The 17,734-nt window shown below is 41.2% G+C and overlaps 2 protein-coding genes across 3 annotated transcripts; one reads left to right on the top strand and one right to left on the bottom strand.

Moving 5' to 3' along the window:
- Nucleotides 1-5,906: 5,906 nt before the first annotated feature.
- On the top strand, nt 5,907-11,102 carry LOC9271451 (putative UDP-glucuronate:xylan alpha-glucuronosyltransferase 3). Of its 2 annotated transcripts, XM_015781816.3 has the most exons (5): nt 5,907-6,061; nt 6,593-6,764; nt 8,539-8,733; nt 8,846-9,483; nt 9,774-11,102. In XM_015781816.3, exons 2-5 carry the CDS (start codon nt 6,721-6,723, stop codon nt 10,778-10,780), a joined length of 1,884 nt encoding a protein of 627 aa, XP_015637302.1. In that variant the 5' UTR covers nt 5,907-6,061; nt 6,593-6,720; the 3' UTR covers nt 10,781-11,102. The 2 variants fall into 2 exon arrangements, with proteins under 2 accessions (XP_015637302.1, XP_066166688.1); XM_066310591.1 differs by lacking the exon at nt 6,593-6,764.
- Nucleotides 11,103-11,551: 449 nt separating this feature from the next.
- On the bottom strand, nt 11,552-15,339 carry LOC4338853 (protein trichome berefringence-like 7). The gene is made up of 4 exons (XM_015785322.3): nt 14,155-15,339; nt 13,301-13,459; nt 11,995-12,272; nt 11,552-11,879 (listed from the first exon to the last, which is right to left on the bottom strand). Exons 1-4 carry the CDS (start codon nt 14,994-14,996, stop codon nt 11,857-11,859), a joined length of 1,302 nt encoding a protein of 433 aa, XP_015640808.1. The 5' UTR covers nt 14,997-15,339; the 3' UTR covers nt 11,552-11,856.
- Between the last annotated feature and the right edge of the window lie 2,395 nt (nt 15,340-17,734).

The raw sequence follows: 17,734 nt of genomic DNA, 5'->3' as shown, positions 1-17,734 counted from the left end.
AGCCACACTGTGCTTTGCTACTGACAGAGCCGGCAGGAATTTCATCCGAGATGTGTTGTGCGAAAGCAACTGTTCATATCCGCTATCAACAATTCGTGTGTGACCATGACAGGAGGGAATCCATCCTTTATTTTCCGTTATCATGTCATTGTTATCGCAAATTTTGCGGTGTTATAGTAACAACATGACAGTACGAATGCAATAGATTTTCTTCTTGAACATGTCACTCTTAATTATTTGTCAGTGCTTGGCTTATTAGCGTAGACTATGGTTTGTAAAAAAACAGAAATTTTGTGTTATTCGGTCGCTGCCAATTCTTTAGTTTTGAAGCTTAATTTTAGTGTTGATTTGGGGGGGGGGGGATTTGTTTTTCATCTTGATTTCTTTATTGTTGATTTATAGCCTTAGCTCAACCTCAACCGATCAAAACCTAAAATTTAGCAATTGAAATTAACTATGGGTTAGTAACCTCAGTGGAGCTAATTTTTAAGCATCATGGAGGAGAAAACAAGAGCGATTGTGATTGAACATTGTAACTTTCAAAAATACTGAATCATCAAGTCTCTTTCGGATAAACGTTTTTCAACAGATCAGAACTGGCTTTGAGGGGTAGTTAGCACGCATTCATGTCATGAATATAACACACCACCACCCATGGTTATGTGCACACCAATCTTGAAGAGATGTATGGACTGGAGTTACACCGGCCACTATGAAACATGGCCAATTAATAGATGCCATCCTACTACTATACTATTAGAGTATGCATCACTGTGCTTCTCTCAAGCATATCTGCATATGCTTCTCCTCCTTTTGACAATAGCCCAATGCAGAGGCTCACTTCTTCTTCAGAACCTTTTTTTTTCCTTGAAGAAAGTTTTGGACTTAACACCTGTCCTAAGATGTCATAAATATTCATCCGAAAAGCTAGTGTCAGCAATCTCAAAGATAAGAAAAATAAAAGAAGGTGGGACTGCAAATATTTATAATTGCTTCATGATATAGATGGCCTCTTGTGCACTTTTTTGGTGATAATGAGATTGCATTGCCTATAAAGCTCCACTACATATTCCATCAAGTATGGGTGACTTGTTCTTGCCTGATGCAGCATCCTGATATGGTTGAAATTTACTCTGTTATTTTAACTTACCAACCGTCGGTGCAACAAGGCAGAAGCATCCAACTATATGTTCAGACTTCAGAATTGTGCACATCCTACTATCCTACTCACCACTCACCACTCACTATACTCACTAGTGTGCATAATTGCATATAAACGAATATATGAAACTTTCATCCAAAAGAAAAAAAAAACTGGACATCTGATGAGTGAAGTAGGTTAGTACACTGGGCCTCCAAAAGAAAAAGAAGAAGAAGAAAAACCAGCGTCTTTCACAGCATCAAATCAATGGATTCGTATCTCTTCTTGTCAGCCTGAATATGTATCAGTAATTCAGTATGGGTTCTGCCGTCCAAAGCAGCTCGGCCGTTTGATCTTCAACTATAGTATTACTACCCCGTTGTAGAATATAAGTATTTTTAAAATTAGGTATGGATATTAAGAAAATAAATATTAAAATGACTAAAAAAGTTTTGATTGGTTGAAAAGAGAAAGTACGTGAAAAAAATAATAGAGAATGGATGTGACCGGTTAAGATGAGAATATGCGTAAAAAATAGTTTCATTTTAAAACAGAGGATTTTTTTTGCGAGGAACAATCAGTGTCTCCATTTTGATTTTTTTGTAGTCTTTGCCAACAATGTTACTAAGATATCTTGACTAATTAATTAATACCCTATCTGTTTTATATTATAAGTAGTTTGACCTTTTTCTAGTCAAACTTTATTAAGTTTGACCAAATTTTTATAAGAATTTAGTAATATTTAAAATATCAAACTAGTTTCATTAAAACTAACATTTAATATATTTTGATAATATATTTGTTTTATGTCTATATTTTTTTATAGACTTAGTCAAATTTAAAGAAATTTGACTTAAAAAATAACGGAGGGAGTACTAGTAAACTTAAAAAACCTTGCATAATTCTAAATATGGATAAAGCATGACGAAATAAGCTAATTATAGTTGAAAACTCTAGGCTCCTATCATCTCCTAGTTTCTACTTGCTTTGAAATTTGGCCTAAAAATATATATTTATTGGGTATTGTTTGCTACTAGTACTAGGTACTTATTATATTAACTTGCATCAGAAAAAAATACCTGAACCATAACGAGAAAAACAGACAAGAGGTGCGTCGCATTTGTAGCATCTGCTCATGTGCGCGTGTCACCACTTGCAACTAGCAGTTTTCAAGCATCAGCGGCAAGCGGTTGCCCTAGGAATTCTTAGGTACAAGACAAATAATTCATTGTGTAGGTTTCTGTTTGTGCTTATCTTGCCCACCTGGCTGAAAACAAACATTATTGCCACGAGCAATAGCGTTTTCACTATCAATCCAAGTAAAAAAAGCGATATTTTGTAATTAACGATGGAAAAAATACGAATATTAGAGAATGAACTAATATCAAATAAATAAAATGGGTGATAATTCGAGCCCAGACCAACTAGTCCACCAGCTTATAAAGCTAGCTGGAAGATCCCTTGACATTTCTCCTAATTAACGATTGGCATATCGAAACCACTTTTTCATGTGTATATTTTTGTGCTTTTGGCTATATGTTGCAAGTTTGTAACGTTCATTAATTATGATTGATATATACCAAAACAATTGCTGGTGCCAAATTTCAAGTGGTATAATCGAGGACCATCCAAAGATTAACAAATTCCCATCCAAACCTGACTTTTTAGCAAATCCAAATGGTTCTATACTTCTATTATTCCACGGTCCCACCAAGCACATTGTTGGCAAGTATTTGTCTGCCTGTTTAATTATACAGTTCTATTCTAGCTATGTGATGAAGATATTGCAAAAATATGGGTACCTATGCCTGGTAACCAATAATGCTATATTTACATGGGTATGGGCAGTTTTAGAAGGCCAATAATGTATATTTACTGAGGTATGGGTAGTTTTAAAGGTTCCTATAATTGCTTTCATATAAAATACTCTTCTGTCGTAAAATATATTTCATCCGTAGTTCTAAAAGGTTCCTATAATTGCTTTCATATAAAATACTCTTCTGTCGTAAAATATATTTCATTCGTACTTAAATATAAATGATTTTGGAGAGATGTAACATATCGTACTGCTATGACTCTAGAAAGTAGTATGTCACATTTCCCCAAAATCCTTTATATTTTAGGATGGGGGAAGTAGTAACCTAATAAAACAAATGAGATAAATTCTAGCATTATCAATCTGGACAACCCTCATTATAACGTTGGAATATGTCTCATCTAGTAAAAGATTGTTATATTTTAGAACCAAAATCTAGCCAGAAGAAATTATAATACAACACACATGCACTCTGCAATTGCATTCGTACATGTATATATACATATGTTGTACTAATAACTTACAAATATATAAGTTGCTCAATCTCCATCGCCGTACAACTATAAGGTACAAGTCAATTTGTTTTATAGCGGCAACATTTTCCTCTCATGGTTTCTTAGATACGAAAAATAAATTACATTTTCAGCCACTACATCTACAATACGTTGCCCTGCATTGGAGAGATACCAACAACCAATTTCCCTCACCTTTTTAGTTTAACCTATTTAATTGTCCGATCGCTTGAGTAGAAAAACAAATAAAGCAACCAAAAAAATATTAATTATTAAAATATTTATATTTATATCATTCACAGTTAAAAGCTAATACAAAAATAAACTAGGATTAAAAAAATCCCAAAATTAACACTAAATTATAATCAAAGTTTTAAAAAATTAATTTTAGTTATAGGTTTTTCGCATACACGTTTCTTAAATTGTTAAACGATATTTTTTAAAAAAAGTTTATATAGAAAAGTTATTTTAAAAAATCATATTAATCTATATTTTAAATTTTTACAGTTAATATTTAATTAATTATAGGTTAATTCATCGTTCCGTTTTCCGTGCGGAGGAAATGGGTCCCACCTCTATAAAGAACACAGCTAAAGTCAAAAAACAGACGATGTAAGTGACCTTGTTCAGCAAACAGTGAACCGCCAGTGAAAAGGAATCAACCTGCACTAAGAATGTTCCCTAGCAAACCAAAATCCAAGATATGCCCCAAACCATATGCACCACAACCACTCCATCACATCATCATCTGGTAAAACACACAGCACTGCATTCTTCAGCTTCCTCAATCAGCGATCGCCACTGCATATTGAACTCCAAAATCGCCACCGAGGAGCTAGGACCCACGCCGATTTAACTCCTGACCCCGATCATGGCCATGGGCGGCTTAGATCGTCTTCCATCCCGTGGCCTTTCCCCCCACCACCACTATCTGATCTCGCAATTTCGGCAAGGGGAATTCATACGTCGTCGTCCGTATGTATACGCATGATCAACCTCATCACAATTATACAACATCGATTTGATCTAGGTTGTTGTTTATGTCATAAAAGTTAGTCGATATATCGACTGATTTTTTTTATAACATTTTATTATAACTTGGTCGTAATTATGGATGTTACGGTTTGGTGCGGGGGGTGTGTAGACAAGCTGCTTATCAACCTTCATGCTATAGATGAAAATTTGATATCTCTAGTCTAAGCTAGAAATAAAATGATAGCCTGACATAAGCTCACGTGTTTAAAAAGAAATAAAGGAAGAAAAAAGTTCATGTCAAAAGATAGCCTGACAGACAACAGGTGTCTCAGGTATTTGGATAACAACAGGAAAACATTTTTTTTCTAAAAGGACAACAATTAGGAATATATCCCCAATATTTTTTTTTTCTGATTTTACTTACTGCATTCATTCATGAAAAAAACAGATAAGAAAAACCAACTTTGGTAGTCGATTAATTGGTGCACAGCTTTATCCATCGAGATTTGAATACTGCTACGTATAATCTCAAGAGCGTACATTTTAGGTAGGAGTAGGTATTTGCTGAATACCCTTTTTTTTAAGACAATATTTACTGAATACCTGGTAATCCATCTCTTATACATTCCTTAAAATGGCACGTTAGAGAATGTATATGTAAACACATCTTCTATGTATTTTCTAAAAAAAAAAGTATAAAGTAAAAGCTAATTTATTTTGGTTTATCTGTTACCAAAAAGTAATACGTCTATTCGAAAAGATCTTACTTTTAGCTACATATAGCTAAACAACGTGACTATTATTTAGGGCAATTACAAATTTACCACTATTTTGAATCGTTATTGCAAAACTGCCATTAGAAAATTACAAAAATGCCACTAGAACTATCATTCGAGTGGCATCCTTGCAATATTGAAAAAACCGGTGGTAAATTTGCAAATGCCCCTTATTATTTAGTTATACATGACAAATATAAAGTTATTTTAGGAGTATTCTTTTCCACTCCAAATAAACACACGCCACAGCAAAATAGGCAGAGAACAAAATGTTTCTTTATTAAAAAAACACATTAAATTCCTGCAACGCTAAGCAAAATCCCTGCACTTTCTTCCAAGGAAGGAAGTGTTTTTCAGTGCTCGCTTTCGTCCTCCCGGGTTAAAGACTCGAGCTTTTTTTTTTCTGAGATAAGAACACGCACCGACTAAATGTTAAATTTTTTTTCTTCACTCTCTCGATGCGTATGGCCCCCCTTCGAAAGATTTGGCCTTGACCCGAAGTACACCACTGTACGTATAATCTCATAATTGGAAGAAAGAGAAAAATCCATCCCAGTAATCGCCATTGCCGCCGCGGCTCAGTGCGCCGCGCATTCGCTCGCGCTTGCTCTTCTGCCTCCTCCTTCCTCCCCGCGTGAGATGCAATCACGCAATTCTATAAATATATAAACGAGCTTCTCCTCCTCATGAGCTCTCGTAGTATATAGGAGTAGCCTTTGTGGAGAGATACAGAGAGAGGCAGAGGAGCACAAGCCGTCACTCACCTCACCTGCCTTCTTCTTCATCATCATCTTCTTCTTCTTCCTCCCGCTTCGCCGATTCAGGTTCTCCTTCGCTGCAGGTAACCATGGCGACCCCCTTTTTTTCCTTGTGATTTCGTGGTGTGTTCTTGGTTCTTGAGTTGTGAGTGCTTGTTCCATTGATGGCACCGGCATTTGGTTGATTCGTTGTTGCCCCCCCCCCCCCCCCCCCAAACACCTTTTTCTTTATTCTTTTTTCGGTTCGTGTTGATTCTGGTTCTCTGATCAACGGCAGAGTAGATTGGTTTTGTTTATTGGGGTTCTTCTCCTTTTTTTTCTTGGTTTTTTTTGTGGTGTCAGGCTCATGTTTGCATTGGGTCTCCAACTCTGCCTCTTTTCTCTTCTTTTTTTTTCTCCTCCTCATCTTCTTTTCTTGACTCCACCGTTCTAGCCTCTCCCTCTCCTGTTCATGGTGTGTAGGTGTCCGTGCTCGCTTCTTCTTTTTCTCATCTTTTTCTCTCTCCTTTTTTTTCTCTCTCCATCTGGTTATCTATGTTCTTCGTTGTGCCGGTGGCCTGCATGTTTTACATGACATTGCCCTGCTCTTGTTGTTGTTGTCGTTGTCATTGCAGATGAGAAGCGGCGCCTCGGCGGCGGCGGCGGCGGTGTGATTCTCCTCTCCAGAGAGAGAAAGAAGAGAGAGAGAGAGAGAGAGAGAGAGAGAGAGAGAGAGAGGAGAGGAGAAGAAGCGTGACCACCGATGGGATCGCTGGAGACGCGGTACCGGCCGGCCGGAGCGCCGTCGTAAGATCCCCCCACAATCTCTTCTTCTTCTTCTTCCTCGCGCCGCCGCTTCTTGCCGGCCGGTGGAGACGGTGGGCGACGGCGACGGCGACAATGTCGACGTCGACGTCGACGTCGTCTTGGTTCTTTCGCTCGCCGCCTCCTCCACTTTAATTACTACTTGCTGCTGGTGGTGTAGTGTAGTGGTTGGTGGTTTAAGCCCTTTCGCGAGCAACCTCTGCATTAGGGGGTGGGCAATTGGGGGTGAATTCCCGTGCGTGCGGTGCGGTTCAATCCAAAATCTTGCGATGAACACACGCACGCAACGGACAGTGGCGCTCGCATTGGTTAATGCGATCGATTGTGTTGTTAAGCGATGGAGCCTTCGCATTTGGTTGATTGTGTTGTTCATCAGGATTTGGCGTTTTGACCTCTTCGTGGACCAACCGCTGAATCTCTTGGATGATGCAATGGTGCCCCGGTATTGTTGATGATGATGGCATGACATGGTCGGCGACTGACTCTTGTGGGATATGCAAGTCTGACTTTGTGCCACTGGTTTTGTTTCCCCAAAAAAAAAAAAATCTTTGTGCTATTAGTGCTGGATTGTCACTGTGTGACGTGTAGGGGATGCAGGCTATGGCTTATGTTGCCGTCGGGTGATCTCAGCGTTCTTGGATCATCTCATCGCCTGTGTGCTATACTATTAGTAGTTGAGTGGTTAGGTTCCTGATTTTTGTTTATGCTTTGTCAGGATTATGTTTGCTTTTGGTTGTCATGGTTGCGAATTCTAATTCGTGCGTCACAACGGGTGTTGAAGGGTTGATCCTACTTTGAATTTTGAGTTGATTGAAGCCATGTGAGTGTGTTTGGTGCAAAGTGACCCTTTGTGATTGTGTAGTGATGATTTTTCTGTTCCTCAAAGAAGTGTCTGATGAGTGAAGCAGGAAGGTTGTGAAATAGATGTCCATATGATATTTTTTATAAGAATATTTATTAGTGCTGAGGACTTTGCTTTTGTTGTTTCGGTTTCCTTATTTTATTGGGAAACATCTTTTAGTGTATCTCACTTTCACATCCAACTAGCGGATATACTGCATTTTCTCCTCTCCTTTTTTTTTTATAGAAGAACGCACTTTTGGATACTTTTAATTTGGCATTGCTCTGTGTTTTTGTAATTAAGTGCTTTGAGTATTTTTATAGCATACTCAAGGGATGATATAATAGCACTTCCTGTATATAAAAATTATTCCATATCTACCTTGTTGAGCTAATCATTAGGGGAAAGTAGGTACCTGTGAGTGCTATTTTTACGAGTGTAGCTGCTACATCCTTGCTGCTGTTTTTAGGGGTACCTTTATGCAAGATTTGGTTCACTGAAACTTCCATTTGTGCCTCTAACCTTTTAGTTAAAGCATATGTTCTTCCTATGAGAATCCTCCATTTGTGCTCTGCAAAGAGGTCCTCTATCATGCAGAACCGGTTTTTGCTTTGTAGTGACCGTGCACTTATTGTCTATATGATTGTGATTTAAATGAAAGTGAAAGGGATTAAAAAGGACATAATATGCATTCATGTAGTCGCAGAGAGTTCAGAAATTCACATATTGTGGAATCTGCAGCTAACTTATCATTTATTTCGCTAGCATTCTAGGCTAAGAGGAGGCTAAGGCTATCAATGAGTTGACACATTTCTTTTAACTAAATCTTATTTGGCAAAAGTAGTCCATTTATGTCTGAAACTCTGAATGTTTCTGAAAATATATTGAGACTGAATATGTTTCTACCTTCTGCAGTGATGACACAACTAAGAGGAGGACCCCCAAAAGTAGGATTTACAAAGATGTCGAAAATTTTGGAGTTCTTGTCCTTGAAAAGAACTCTGGTTGCAAGTTCAAAACTTTGAGATATTTGCTCCTAGCTATCACTTCTGCGACGTTCCTTACCCTCCTAACTCCAACCTTTTACGAGCATCAGTTACAAAGTTCTCGGTGAGCACAACTTATTCAGAAGTCCCATTGAATTTTCTTATATAGGGTAAAAGGAAAGCCAAATACCTACATGCTGTTATTATTTTCTCATGTGAACTCATTTTCTCTGCAGGTATGTGGATGTTGGTTGGATATGGGACAAACCAAGTTATGACCCACGATATGTATCATCTGTTGATGTTCAGTGGGAGGATGTATATAAGGCACTGGAAAATCTCAATGATGGTAGCCAAAAGCTCAAAGTTGGACTCTTGAATTTTAACAGCACTGAGTATGGATCTTGGGCACAGTTGCTCCCAGGAAGTGCTGTTTCCATTGTAAGACTTGAGCATGCCAAAGACAGTATTACTTGGGACACCCTGTATCCTGAATGGATTGATGAGGAGGAAGAAACTGATATACCGGCTTGTCCATCACTTCCAGATCCTAATGTTCGAAAAGGCTCACACTTTGATGTTATTGCTGTGAAACTTCCCTGCACCCGGGTGGGCGGTTGGTCAAGAGATGTTGCACGACTCCATTTGCAGCTCTCAGCAGCAAAACTGGCTGTAGCCTCTTCGAAAGGCAACCAGAAGGTCCATGTGCTATTTGTTACTGACTGCTTCCCTATTCCTAATCTCTTCCCGTGCAAGAACCTTGTGAAACATGAAGGCAATGCTTGGTTGTATAGCCCTGACTTAAAGGCTTTAAGAGAAAAGCTCAGGCTTCCAGTTGGATCCTGCGAGCTTGCTGTTCCGCTCAAAGCAAAAGGTTAGTTGCCTTTTTAGTTAACAAATTTTGGCCTAGAGTTTTCAATCTTATTCCACTTATGGTTACCTAGATCAATTGATATGCATGCCAAGAGTCAGGCAATCTAGAATGCTGTCATTAACTAAAACATGTTTAGAACTGTTTTCTGCACATTTAGAATCTAATAGTACATTGTAAATGGCAAGTCTGTCGTGGTTATAGTCTCCATAAACACATGTTAATGTCAGCTTTTAGTCTTTTCTGAACTGAATTAGAAACTCAGTAGCTAACATTTGTTTGTATTGCTGCAGCAAGACTCTACTCAGTGGATCGAAGAAGAGAAGCATATGCTACTATCCTGCACTCAGCAAGTGAATATGTCTGTGGTGCTATCTCAGCAGCTCAAAGCATTCGCCAAGCAGGGTCAACTAGGGATCTGGTTATCCTTGTCGATGACACGATAAGTGATCACCACCGAAAAGGATTGGAGGCTGCAGGCTGGAAGGTGAGGGTTATCCAAAGAATCAGGAATCCAAAAGCTGAGCGCGATGCTTACAATGAGTGGAACTACAGCAAGTTCAGGTTGTGGCAGCTGACCGACTATGACAAGATCATATTCATAGATGCTGATCTCCTTATCCTGAGGAACGTCGACTTCCTGTTCGCGATGCCAGAGATCACCGCAACTGGCAACAATGCGACACTCTTCAACTCCGGTGTGATGGTCATCGAGCCGTCAAACTGCACATTCCAGCTACTGATGGATCACATCAATGAGATAACATCGTACAACGGCGGTGACCAAGGATATCTGAATGAGATATTCACATGGTGGCACCGCATCCCCAAGCACATGAACTTCTTGAAGCATTTCTGGGAGGGGGACGACGATTCTGCAAAGGCGAAGAAGACTGAGCTGTTTGGCGCAGACCCGCCTATCCTCTATGTCCTCCACTACCTGGGCATGAAGCCATGGCTGTGCTTCAGAGACTATGACTGCAACTGGAACATCCCCCTGATGCGCGAATTCGCAAGCGATGTCGCGCACGCCCGGTGGTGGAAGGTGCATGACAATATGCCCGAGAAGCTTCAGTCCTATTGCTTGCTGAGATCAAAGCTGAAGGCTGGGCTGGAATGGGAACGGAGGCAGGCTGAGAAGGCAAACCTGGAAGATGGACATTGGCGGCGAAATATCACCGATCCAAGACTGACTATCTGCTACGAGAAGTTCTGCTACTGGGAGAGCATGCTGCTGCATTGGGGTGAGAAGAACCCAACGAACAACAACCCTGTGCCAGCGACAATATCAAGCTCATGATCTGTAGATAGCTCAAGATATTATTAGTACACAAAAATCCATCCTATATAGCACTATACATGCATAGAAACAGCTTGTGTAGGTTGCCATGCTTAGGCCTTTCCAACACACAAAAGAAAAAAAAAACACCCTCCATTGCTGTCATGGCTGCAGCTGTGTCTCGCTGCGTTGTTGACAGCTAACAATTCTTTCGGGTTGGTTTAGCTAATTAGTTATGGCAAATGTAAATTCCTTGATGAAAAACCTGAGTACTGCGGGAAAGAGATGCTGCACAGAGAGGCTGTCCTTTGTTGGTTATAATGGAAGTAAAGCTTTTCTTGTACTACAACGCAGTTAACAATTACTAGGATAGTGCAGGAAACATTCCTGAGCTCTTGAACTAGTACCAATTGTGTAGTACGCTGTACGTCTTAAATGTTCATGATTGACGCTGTACGTCTTAAATGTTCATGATTGAGATGCGTACATTACATAAGAGCAGGTACAGTAGCAGGCTATAAGCCAGCTGCAATTTAAGAAGATAAATAAGGGGAGAGAAGAGCAGCGGGCTACAGATTTATAGCTAGCTGTAGCACGGATTCCAAAACGCAGTGTGTGTATGACCGATGTGACTAGGTATTAATAGTGTAGTATGCAACTATTGTATGAATGAGCTATTAAATTGGCTATAGATAAATTGGAGTTAGTAGTTGGCTATATTATTAAACTTTCTCTAATAACCAACGTAGTAGAACAAAACATTTGCAAGTATTACCAGCTTTGCGAGCTTCATTAATTGTTGAAAAAGAGCAGATATTATGACAACGTATGAAGTGAATTGTTAGTACAATAGTACATACATGTTGAAACATGTAATTTACAACGTATAGAATGTATTATCACTACGTACAGACAAATGAAACCATCCAAAATCTAATGCATCACCTTGTACAAGAGGAAAAAAAATGTAGAAGCACAGTAAACAACCTAGGAAAATACACTGTTTCATGTTTTCTTGTTCTTTAGCAGACAAAACTGCAGTTCGAAATATTCAAGCTGAAAAACATTATATTGAGTATACTGTCAAGAGTCAGCAGTCACCGAGCCATCTTTCGCCAACCTGTGAAATTGGAATGTGAAAAGCTGGTCAAATCTAGTGATACTTCTTAAATAGGAGTACATAGTTTTGCCTTTTTGTGGATAGAGAAATGAAGGTAGCCATTATCATAACTCACCATTTGTTAAAAGGTATGAAAATACCAGTTCATTCCAAGCATCAGGAACTCCAGGGAGACACCAATGGCTGCAATCAAGTACAGTGGGAGGATAACTCCAGGTGCCAACATGAGCATCACTTCGGAATGCTCCCATTAAAGTCACGTTTAGTAGAGTGACAGGAGCTTTCATGTTTGCCACAACATCGGCAAGTATAGTCCCAAATTCACTCTTATCATTTCCTTTGGCCTCTGATGAAGGCTGTTCTGTTACTTCACATACCTTTTGATTTGTATCACTGTAAAGGTGAAACAATTCTTTAGTTAGTTCTTACAGAAGAGGAAACAAAGGACAGAATTGATATTGTCAAATGTTACGTATAGAGGAAATAATATAAATAGAAAGAAAATCAGGAAATGCTAGTTTTGAGGTACCATAGTCGTCTCAGATTATACCATAGTTCTAAGAATTGAAGAGATAATGGTGACATTTTGCAGTACAAAATTTAACAATGTAGAATGACAAGGTGAAAACAGATGAAGAGGGTGCTCGGCTTAGCTAGCTGCAGCAGCACAGCCGCCGCCGATTTTCTGATGCTGGGACTGTAGCTGCACAGCAACTAGCACAAGTGCACAACCGAGCGAGGCTGAAGTTTCTAGATGGACCCAGGACCCAACATAATATTGTCACAGTTCGTATTGGAAACAGTGAGAAGATTTTGACAGTTCACTGAAATGGTAATGTAAATTTTCAGTGAATTGTTCAGACATGTCCCCTCTTTAACAAAAATGGAATATGGTTCTCAAATCCAAGGTGATAAAGTGCAAGAAGCAAATTATGAATAACTAAATCAGAATGCAGGTCAAATAAAGCTTTCGAAATTGGATTGATCACTGATGAGATGCAGATGGACAAGGACTCCAGATTACTAGCATAACAAAATGGATATGCCATAAGCCCACAATCATCAATTGCTGCGATCATCTATACTCATTGCCAAATAAAAGTTCTAATGCTTAATATGATTTAAATTTATGTGTGAACTTTACTTGGGCATTGAATTATGGATATAAATGCTCATTTTAACATGTGAAGTTGCCAAATACTGAATGTTTTTCTAGTGAATTCACATTTTATAGATTGGCCATACATTGACAAATTTACTTACTAACCCACTCTTAATAATTTATTCTCATTTGAATTGACATGGTTAAACTGCATACGTATAATATTGCATCTATAAAGTCACTTCAAATTATGCTCATAAAAAGGTATGAAAAACAGGTTGTACAGAAAAGAGCAGTTGTTTGCATTCAGAAAGCAAACCTCCAGTGGGACGGCTCATATGTTCGGAAGAAAACATGAGTTCTGTTTAAATCGATTCTTTTTTCAACCCATGAAGCCCAGGTCTCCAATGCCGTCCTGAAAGCAGCCTCGACAGATGTTCCTAGTTTAAGCACTCGTCCAGACTGAAAATAACAACCCCTGCGCATGACCAAGCCAGAAATGCTAATAATATCAATTGCATTGCACTTAACTCTCACAGAAAAATATAAAGGGAAATTTAGGTATGACAAACTCTATTCAGCTTGTTTGTAACAACGAGAAAGTAATTTGAAGTGGACTTTGTAGTTTGTACAATTGTACTGAAAGACGATAAAATTGGTGTGTTCCCAATGTCATGAGACCAGTGAACAAATTACATGTTAAAACGGGAAAGGAAAACATATGGGTTGAGATGCATGACATCCAGCAAATACATTCTGTATTAGCAACTGTTCACTCTGCCAATTTAACAGTACCATCACAAATCGGATGAAGCCTAGGTTTGAATAATCAACATCAACGTGTAAAGGTAACATGGAGAAACTAGAAAACTAGGGAACTAGAAACATGAAGCCATCTAGTTTCCCTTCACCAATTGTGGTTCTCTTTGCTTAGAGGCATAGAGATACTCAAATTTAGTGATAAATTCAAATGAACAGATCCCATCCTATTCCCCAACTGTATTTATCAAAATGAAAGGTTCTGTGCTACCCATCAGACCAAACTGAAGCACATGCCTAAGATTCATCACTCAACAAATGTTTCTGATAATAGATACTCATATGACAAAGCTAATGTATGATGCTGAGAACAAAGAACTAAAAAGGTTACCAAACTGAAGCGACTGATCTTACATCTCAAACAATTTGGTCGGAGTCCACCAGTGGCCGGTGTTGAAAACCAACACATCTGAATTCACCCATTTCCTGCTGATATTATCCAACCTGTCCAGCCGCAGAGTCGACTTGACCCTCTTCGGGGCGTGCCTCGGCGGCGGGCGCTGCTGGACGAGGAACACCGAGCGGAAGAACTCCACGGTGAGGTCGAACGACGCGAACCTCACCGCCAAGGACCGTATCGTCTTGGTGATCTCGTTCCCGTTCACCTCGTACACCGTCTTGGGGTCGTCCACGCCGGCCATGAGCATGCAGATGAAGGACTCCCACTGCGTGCGGCTCATGGAGTCCCCCACGAACACGACCCGCTTCCCGCGCAGCCGCTCCAGCGCGGCGCGGGCGGTGAACCTCGGCGCGTCGCACCGCCGCGGCTTCCACCGCCACTTGAGGTACCCGGTGTCCCTCCGCCCGTTGGCCAGGCAGTTGAACCCGCGCTCCGCGAACGGGCACAGCGAGCTGTTGTACAGCGGGTACCCGGCGTCGGGCACCCAGGCGCCGTCGAACACGTCGCACGGCTCGAGGTCCCGGCCGACGAAGCCGGCGACGGCGCTCCCACGGCCGAGGTACCGGAACACGTAGAGGTAGAGCGCGCAGGACAGCACGAGCGCCACGGAGGCCAGGAAGAACGCGAGCGCCACGCGCTCCAGCGACGACGCGCCCGAGGCCGAGGGCAGCGGCGCCGCCCACCACCACCACCTCCTTCGCTGCGCAGAGACCCGCGGGCTCCCGGGCCCCGCGCCGCCCCTCGGGGCGTGTCGAGCGGGGCCGCCTCCCGCGCGGCTAGAGGCCGCGCTCACCATCTCGACGCCACCACCACCACCACCACCACTCTAGCCGCGCTCACTATCTCGACGCCACCACCACCACCACCACCACCTCCTCCTCCTCCAACCCCGCCGCCAGATCTCCCATCCGCCGGCTCCCCCAGCTCGCCAAATCGGCCCGAATGCCGCCCGGCCTCCGCTATGCGGGCGTGCGGGTGGCGGCGGCGCGGCGCGGCGAGGCGAGGCGAGGCGAGCTAGCTGTCTTTGTAACCCCGCGAGCTCGCGTCGGCGTCGCGGCGCGGCGCGTCGCGTGACGGCGCGAGCCGGGAGAGGGGGGGCGACGAGGGGAGGCGGTTGCTTTGCTTGCTTTGCTTTGCTTGCGGCAGGTGGGGGCTGGGAGTGGGGTATGTCACTGACATGTGGGGTCAGAGAGACGGTGGGGCCCACATGTCTGTGGTTTTGGGTGCGGGAAGCGATTGAGCGTGCAAGTGTTGGTTGGAGCTGTCTGTCTGTGTGCGGGGAGGGAGAGGCGCAAAGGCTTCTGGAATTTCCTGATTTGTGCTGCACTGGCGCCTGTACTTTGCTTGCCGGATGAAAGAATTTATAAATGGCCAGATTACCTACCTTGATGATAAGATTAAGAAAGGTTCTTTTCGCTAGCTCTTTTTCGATTAAGAAATATAAGCACTAACATCATATACTCAAGGGATGGAGACAAGGCCCGTTGAGATAACTGAAATAGATGGGTAATTTGATTTTTCTTATAGCTATTTGAGAGTGTAAATGAATGAAATAGCTACTATAAAATTGAAAAGGTTGCTTTAGAAACAAATATTTCATGAAAAATTTTCACAGAACACACCGTTTTAAAATCTTAGAAAATGTGCAAATGAAAACCAAAAAAATCAGATCACAAAATAACATGGCTAAGTGACTGACTATCAATCATTAATGTATCACCTCACTGAATTTATACTAAAGGTGTTACTTCCCTCCGTTTAATATTATAAGTCACTTTAAATTTATCCTAAGTCTAATCTCATTAAGCTTAATCAAATTTATAGAAAATCAAAACATCTATAAAACCAAATTAGTTTAATAAATGTATCGTATATAGTACATTTATTTTGTGTTAGACATATTGATATTTTTTAAAAACTTGATCAAATTTAAATTTAAAGAGACTTAGTTTAAAATAAACATAAAATGACTTGTAATATGAAATATATAGAGTATGTAATTACATGCATTATATTTTAAGCTCTGTTGGAGACCTGCACTCCACCACACCCACCACTTTCAATCGTCTCATAACCGCATGAATAAATCAAGTGGTACGGACAGCTACCAAGTGATTGAAAAATGATGTACTCGAATTGAAAAGGCATTCCACTGGAAGCCATGGACACAAAAGAAGTATAGTTGTCAAATGCTTTGATTCACTCGACAATGACACTGCATCTGCTCAGCAAGTCTCCGCTCGCAGATTGCAGATAATAAACAATTACACAAAAGCATCTTTTGCTTGTAAACAAGAGAAAAATTGCCAATATATAACCACTCAGCTGCATCGACTAATTGCTTAGCTGTCTGCGACTGCATGTCGGGTTTTCTATCTAGCGGGCCGCGTAAGATGCGATAGGCGACCGGGCGTCACCGGCGATCAAGCTCCATAATCCGCACTTCACCGACGGTAAGCCGCTAACCGTCACCGGCGAGCTCGCAGCGACCCGGCCTCCTCCGCCTGCGTCTACTGGGGGTGTTCGATAGTGCTAATTTGCAGCCATCACTATCAGCTACCGTAAAAATATAAAGAAGATTTATGGTGGGCTGTGCAACCACAGGTGTAGAACTATATCGAGCAAGCTCACTGTTAATAGAGGATTACAATTTTTTTTTACTCGTCTCAAAATAAATCAACCTCGTACTACAACGAATCCGAACATAGTTTGTATTTAGATTAATTATTCTAGAATATGTGTCACTTTTTAGTAAGAGGTTGGTTTATTTTAGAACAAATGGAGTAGTTCAGGAGAGATTACAAGTCATAAATTAATTGGATGCAGATGTTGGCAACAAGTCGACAAGCATGATCGCAACACCTAAACGCCTTGCGGTGATACGGAATCGCCAACCACCTCGATTTAGCCAAAGGGCCAAATTAAGATGGGTTTTTGAGAAAAACAGCTAAACCGGCTAGCGGAGCTGATTTAGAGATCAAAATCAGCCTCTAGATTGATTTAGATTGATATGAGGATAACTACCCGTCTCGTGGGCAAAACGGAAGGTTTTCAGGACAAACCTACAAAGAGGTGGCGCACTCTCGCTGCAGCGGCGGATGGTTTACGGCACAAAACTGACAAAGATGGACTAAAACTAAGGTAAAATAGAAAACATAGTAAAAGAACGATTCAAATAAATTGTATTCGGGGGTTTTATAATGAACCGGCCTTGTCCCTTAAATAGGGGTTGGTCTTGCCCTCTACAGGCCCTTCTCCATGCCCAACTCGGGATAGAAACCAAAGGAAACACGAAACATGCCTTCCCGAGCAAGGAAACCCGAGACCCGATGAAAACAGACTCGGACTCGGACCCTGCCGGTCTGACCGCCCACATACCTGCGGTCAGACCAACCCTACTAGCCGGTCAGACCACCCATATACCTGCGGTTTGACCGGCCCTGTGAAGGAAACCCGATACTTTCCAAACTTTGGCAATTTTCCCCTATTTCGTCCATAGGTGCCAGATTTGGGTGTAAACACATGCCCCCTGCC

This window comes from Oryza sativa, chromosome 5, assembly GCF_034140825.1.
Source record: "Oryza sativa Japonica Group chromosome 5, ASM3414082v1".
Classification (NCBI taxonomy): Eukaryota; Viridiplantae; Streptophyta; class Magnoliopsida; order Poales; family Poaceae; genus Oryza; species Oryza sativa.
Note: the sequence above shows the minus strand (reverse complement) of the source record. Positions and strands in the feature narration are given on the sequence as shown.